The sequence below is a fragment of the Phocoena phocoena genome, chromosome 6 (assembly GCF_963924675.1).
Source record: "Phocoena phocoena chromosome 6, mPhoPho1.1, whole genome shotgun sequence".
NCBI classification, from domain to species: domain Eukaryota; kingdom Metazoa; phylum Chordata; class Mammalia; order Artiodactyla; family Phocoenidae; genus Phocoena; species Phocoena phocoena.
This window is the reverse complement of record NC_089224.1, coordinates 24,244,577-24,251,334: the sequence shown is the minus strand read 5'-3', so window position 1 is coordinate 24,251,334 and position 6,758 is coordinate 24,244,577. Positions and strand designations below refer to the sequence as shown.

At 47.3% G+C, this 6,758-nt stretch overlaps 1 protein-coding gene across 1 annotated transcript; it reads right to left on the bottom strand.

Annotated features, from left to right (window-relative positions):
• Positions 1–4,200: 4,200 nt before the first annotated feature.
• On the bottom strand, positions 4,201–6,098 carry LOC136125006 (spermatogenesis-associated protein 31A6-like). Its single transcript, XM_065879863.1, is given in 4 exon segments — positions 4,201–4,574; positions 4,577–4,719; positions 4,721–5,897; positions 5,900–6,098. Coding segments are annotated over 4 exon segments (1,893 nt in total).
• Positions 6,099–6,758: the final 660 nt, after the last annotated feature.

The following is a 6,758-nucleotide window of genomic DNA, read 5'->3' as shown; positions in this document are numbered from 1 at the left end:
AAAAATTTTTAAAAATAAAAAAATAGAGTACTACATGCATTTCTAAGAAATAAACATTATTTTCTTCATTCTTCTAAAAAATATAATTTGTGATTTTCAAGCTAATGAACACCTAAGAATGAAATTTGCAAATCTACATGTAGAATGTATAATTCTTTTGTTCAGAGACAATGACCTTACAAAAGAACAAAACTTCTCAAACATTTCCCCATTTAGAATAATGCTGACAATGAGTGTCTGGTGGATATCAGAGGGGCACAACTGATAATATATTTATCATGCTGCCAGTTTGCTAAGTGGTTTCATATTCACTAAGAAAGACTTGTCAATGGATACTGAAGAATAGATGTGAGGTCTCTGTGAGGTCTTTGTGCCAAGTCTCTATGTTGTCTCTGGGTGAGATCTCTGTGTGAAGTCTCTGTATGAGGTCCCTTTGGAAGGTATCTCTGGGAAATCTGTTAAATCTGTGCTAGGTTTCTGTCTGAGGGTCTGTGAGGCAACATGAGGTCCCTCCCTGTGTGAGGTCTCAGTATGTGATCTCTGAGAAAGGTGTTTGTGTGAGAAGTCTCTCTTTAGAGGTGTGTCTGTGAAGTCTTTGTGTATTGTCTCTGGGTCTCTCCATTTCTTTTTTCTTTTGGTCTCTCTATTTCTTGTCTTACTGTACCTTATGGAAGACGGAGCAGCAAGAGAAGTGCAAAGGGACTTGCTCTTTCTGTTTTCTTGCTATTCCATCAGCATCACCTGTCTGTGGCACTTCTCCCAGCAGGAGCCAGGGGAGTCCAAGTCCAACTTCCCCATATTCCCAGAACTCACTTCTGGGTGTCCCTGAGAGGACCCAGCAGCAGCCAGGCTCAGGTCACAGCCCTGTCAACTCTTTCCTCTGGGTACCGATGTCTCCCACAAGTCTTGGCTCCACTCTCACTGCTCTGCCCATTCTGGAGGCTGCCTTGGGAATTGGGGCCCAGAGGTAGGGCCTGGCTCCAGGGAGAAACCAGGGGTGTGAGCAGTCCTGTGCTCACTCTGCCCCCTCCACCCCCGGTCCCAGCATTTCCACATGTTGAGGGGCCTGACTGGTATGGGGGATGGAGTCCATTTCTGTTGTCATCTGGATCAGGGTCATCAGCTGGAACAGAAATCTCCACAATGGGAAAGACACCACCTGGAGCTGTGTCCACCATGCGCCCTGCACATGGCAGAAAGTGCCAAATCACTCTAGAGAGTGCCAAATCACTCCCTGCTTTTCCATGTGGATGGGAGTCAGGAGACAAGAAAAGCTGTGCTAGAAGCAGATCAGTGGAACACTCCTGGATTGCACCCTGCCCCATCCATTTTGCACAGGTCACCTCCACACCACCACAAATCCTGTCTGATTGCTTCTTCACCTGCCAGGCTCTGGGGTGATCAAAGACTGGGAGACAGGCAAGGCTTACTACACAATCACAAGCCAGTCCCCACCTCTCCCCTGGAGCAGTCCTTGGGCCATGTGTTTATGTGAAGGTCACCAGACTAGGAGTCACATCCCACGTTCCCTAGTCCTGGCTTTTACACCTATTGCTAAGTTATCCTTTCTAAAAGTCAAGAGGTGATGATGTGTAAGCTTATTAAATATAGTATTAAGAGATTAACCTTCCTTGATTTTCTTTACTTCTATAAGTTTGACCTTCTGTTTTGACCTAAAGGTGGTTTCTCTAGGTCTGTGATCTTAGAGTTGGAATAGGATAGAGACCCTGGGGTGGGGCCATGATGAGCTACTGGACCCTTAACTTTTCCTCCCCTTTAGGCCTTTAGATGGTGGTTGTATGTCAGGGGGCTGCTCTTTTACTGCACGTTTATGGGAATATGGTACCATTTTGCCTCCTTCCTTGGATCCAATGTTTTTTCTACACCTACATCCCACCCTAAATTCACAGTGTTTGGCCATCAGATAGTTACTACACACAGTCACACCCCTATTCCATTCATCCAAAACTCCTTCTCTGGGGTTAACATAGAGTGGAAGGTAGGTGACCCATGAACATAGCCATTCATTTATATGGGACTGGGCTCAACACAGCCCTCAGCAGCCTCCCTGATACGGCCCCCACCTACACACACAGAACTGGAAATGCCATCCCTGCTGCTGCTCTAAAGTGTAGGAAAAACAGAGGTGAGGGAGGGTGATGCTGTACATTTTTTTATGGCTAAGGTAAAAGGGGTTCATAGGGCATATCTCAATCCCAGCCTTCATCAGAGAGAGAAGCAGCTCTTAAGAGCAGATGTTGTATATTGCCTACCAAGAGATCCAGGGGCAAGATTTCTCCTGCTTCTGAACTCAGAGCCCATACTCTATTCCCCCCAAACTTCCATCCACTTGGCTCTGACATTTCCTGGAGCCTGAATTGGAATGTCCGGCCCTATCGTGTAAACCTATCCACTACAGTTGCATAAAGTTCAAAGTAGCAGAGCAGAAGGAGAAAGACTGGTTGAACCAGATCCTTGGGTGTGGGCTTCATAGGTTTTTCCCATCTCATTGTTAGAGTAGCTTTGGTTTGTGTAATGACAGTATTATAAGGTGCAATGAAGGGACACGAGACAAGGAGCAAGCTTGTGATGCTGCTGTCAACCTCCCTCCATGCCCCTCCCTTCTAGAAGACAAAGTGCACAGCACAGACAGCAGCCATTGCACTACGCTCTTATGAGAAAGAAAGAAAAAAAATATACATATATATGTATCGGGGAACATTAAATATGTTGGATGTGCTAATGAGAAAACCATTTTCTCTACATGGACTGAATTTTTACTTGGAGACATGTTTTCCTACTAAAGGGAAGACTAAAGAAGGATTTTACTGTTGACCAGGCAAGACACCTCCCCAAAGATGACAATGCCTTGGACAGTGTTGATGGCGGGCTGGGGTACCTGGAATCATTGGCCCATACTGACAGGTACTAACTGGAAACAAACTCTTCTTGGAGGGCGAGGATGGGAGGCACCTTAGGCCCAGCTGCTCATTGTCGAATCTTACACTTTTCAAACTATGTTGGTGTCTGACTTCCCTTTCCCTAATAGAACAACTCTGGCCCTTGGAGGTGGCTTAATGACTGCAGGCTATATAACTCATCATTCTCCCTTGCTCTGGGTAGGAGGTAAGCCTATGGTAGCAGAAACACCCACATACTGGGGCTTGGAATTCCTGTTTGTATTCATTTAACTTTGTGGCATGAAGTCCATGGTGAATTGCTATTTTTTCTTCTAGGATCTGTCCAACAGCTGTCATGAGTGTCTGACCCTCAGCAGTCTCACTCTTCAAGATTGATCTGCTTTTGACTGATCTGTGACTCTGGGCAGTGGCTGATATGGGCTTGAATTTTTGCAGAGCATCTCGACCATTGACTTTTTATTGGGGAAAATCCACTATAAAAATAGCCTCATCCTTTTTCTGAAGAGGCTTTCTGGAGGGCTATGTTTCTTCTCTGGCATGAACTGGAGACATTTGCTCCCAACAGAGTCTGTTATTCCCCTGACCTGGCAGGGCAGCTCATACTTCCAGCTTGAGAGGTCCCTAATTCTTTAAACCCTTCTTCATGCTCTCCTGGTTTATGCTTCCTACAGTCCTCTCTTTTGTAAGTAGGGGCAATCATCTTGCTCTGGCTCTTCCATGAGTCCTGAAGTTTTGGGCTCCTGCTGCCCTAGGTTGCTCCTTTGGGCTTCCATAAGGCCACTTGGCTCCTGGGAAGCTAACCTGTCTCTGGTGGGGACTCTCTGGGGATGGCACTGAGGCACCTGAGAAGCCAAGTTGTCTGCAGCAAGGAACATGTGTTTGAGAAAGTCCTGAAGCTGGTTGTCTGACTGTACATTTACTTTGGACTTAAACTCACTAGCAACCTCCATGTTAAGGTATGGCTCACCTGGATGTTGGAAAACAGACATTCTAGGTAGTAGGAAATTTTAACTGGTCCCTGGCACCTCTAAACTCCTCATATGTACATATGTGGTTTGGGATTTTGTCAACACTTTGGTTTCCAAGATAACACTAGACTGTGGTTGAAGAGCAGGGGACTCCTTGGCCTCCACAGCCTCCCTGGCCTCTTCACCTCTCAAAGATTGGGATCCTAAGTTCACCTCCATCACTGTTACCCTATGGCAGGGGTCTCGTGAGGCCTGGCCACCATTTTCCTCTCTTGGCTCATTCCTGACCATTTCTGAACTTGGACCTGGCTCTAGGCTGTCCCTCTTGACCCATTCCACAGTCTCACTCTTCCAGGTTCTGCCCACAAGGCTGAGTGTGAGGAATGGAGAAGGTGGCCTGCCCTCTGTCCAGTCAGAGAAGCCTTTGAGGGCCCATGGTAGTCACCAGATGGAATCCCTCCCAGGGCACTCTGGATTTCCTTACACACAGGTGAGGGGACAAGGAGAGGCCTCATCAAGGTAGGAACTGACTCTCCTGTTATCACCTTCTCTCCTGAATTAGCCTGAGGAGGTTTTCCCAGGAACTCAGCAAACTTGACTGTTGAGTGGGACGCAGATACACAGGTGGCTGAAGGGGAAAAGGCAAACTGCAGAATGGTGGAGGGTTGAAACTTTTTCAACTTAGATTTAGGGGCTTGAGGACCTTGAGGGGTAGGGTCCACCTGTGCTTTACCAAAAACCTTATAATATGTGCTTCCAGCACCTCTCGAGTGTCTGGATCAAGGAAGGAAACCCTACAGGAGGTGTTCATACAGGGTTCCCAACACTTCAAGATTTCTGGTTTCCATGTGAATATCGGACTTGGGGGAAGCATGCTCGAGAGCAAGGCAGGATTGACACACATTCACAGGAATCAAACCCTCATTGATCTGCCCCAACTTTTTGCCCAAATGGCCTTTCAAAATGTTTTCTAGATTCTTGTCTAAGCTCCTTAGTAAATCAATTCCTGAGTCACTCCTCAAGAGCCTCAAGTCACTTTTTGACTCCTCAGAGTTCACCCCCTTAAACTTCACTAGGGAGCTTTCTGGGCTTCTGGAGAGATCTTTTGGGACTTTCCCCAGAATATGGCCCAGGCCCTTGCCCAGTTCCTGACTTAGCTGGAACCCCACCTTCTGTGCATCCTTGTTGCTTTCACCTGTAAACAAAGAGGGCTGTGAGGGTCCATGCTTGTCCTTTGCCTGGCATGTCCCTGGTAATTCTCCCTGAAGCTGCCTTATCTCTAAAGGCTCTTGGATCCTTTGTGGCAGCTCCCACCGGTGTTGGATGAGCCACTTTTGGAAATGTTCTTCCAGTTGCTTTTGGAGCTCAGGACTGATTGGAAAATTCTCAGGAAGGATGGAGGCAGCCCAGCTGTCCTCAGGAATGTTGGAAGTGAAGACACTAAAGAGTTCCTGAGATCTTTTGACTACAGAAGATAAAGCCCACCCATTTTCTAGTTGCTTCTGCAACAAGGACCATTCTGAATGTTGAATCCCAGTTGGGGTAAGAAATTGTACCTTATTCTGGGCTGTAGGGCAAGGTACTCCACAGGCCCTAATCTGGGGTAGAGAAGAAGGTGGTAGGATTGGGAAAGAGGATTTGAGATGTGCCTGGGTTTGGACCTGAGCCAGAAGTGGAGGCTGGAATTGAGGTATTGTTGGAATAAAGGGTCGAGATTGGAACTCTAGATGGGACAGGGGCTGGAACTGGAAAAGCAGTGGAGATATTTTAGCTGACATTTGAACTGGGCAGGCATTTGAAATTCCATTGAATAAGAAAGAAGGAGACTGTGGTGCCGAAGAGCTCTCAGAGATCCAGGCAGTAGCTACCAAGGATTCACTGTGCAGAGAAAGGAGACCCCAGAAAAACTGGTTATATTTCTGCTGTTGATGGTCCCCCAAGACCTTGGGATATGAGAACTGCTGAAGACAAGGCAGCTGCTCTGGTTTGTCTTTTATGCTCCAGAAAAGTTGGGGGTTGTAGTGTTCTGCTCAGTACCTAGTGATTTCAGCATATTCCCCAAAGAATTCAGGTGGCAGTTTGGGCTCATTTGTTTTAGATGTGATCCATTGTTTTCTTTTTCCTTCCGAATCTTGATCTCAACTCTCTTTGTGACTTGTATCTCCAGGAGGTTCTGGTCATCAGAGTTGAGCAAAGGAGGGGTACTCATCTCTACCTGTCTGTCTGTGGGGCCTACACAGAATGAGGCCTCTGGTGGGTTGTGGGAAAGGTGCTTTTTTGGGGGCTTACACTGTGATGAGGTTGATAGGCACAAAGATTTGGTAGCTGCCTGCCACCAGGACAGGGCTGAAATGGGACAGCTTGAGTGACCAAAGCCTGAGATGGCTAGGATGATGGAAGATGACCAAGGAGTATGTGGAGACATCCTCTGTGGGACAGTGCTCAGTGGTAGTACCACTGAAGAGTCACACTAAGTAAGAATCAGAATTGAGTCTGGTGGTGGTAAGGCAGAGGAGGCTGTCAGAGGGCAAGCCTATGAATCAGGCGGACATGATGTGGGAGAGGAAAGAGCAAGTGGCAGGGGTGAAAGGCTATCCAGTGGAAGAAAAGGCTCTGGTGACTGAGAGGCACTCAGGGATGTATGTGAATGAACAGAAACTGAGGAGGTCGTTGGGCCTGGAGAAATGGAAGAGGCCAGATGTAGACGGCACTTGGTAAGAGGAACCAATAGGGATGTGGCAGGAGCAGTATCTTCCACAGGCTCCCTGCATGGCTGGTGGGCTCCAGCAGGCACTGCTTTGCACATCTCACCAGGAGGGTCTTGACATGAGAGCTGATGAGAGTTGCCCTTGCCAGGAAGCCTTCCCAG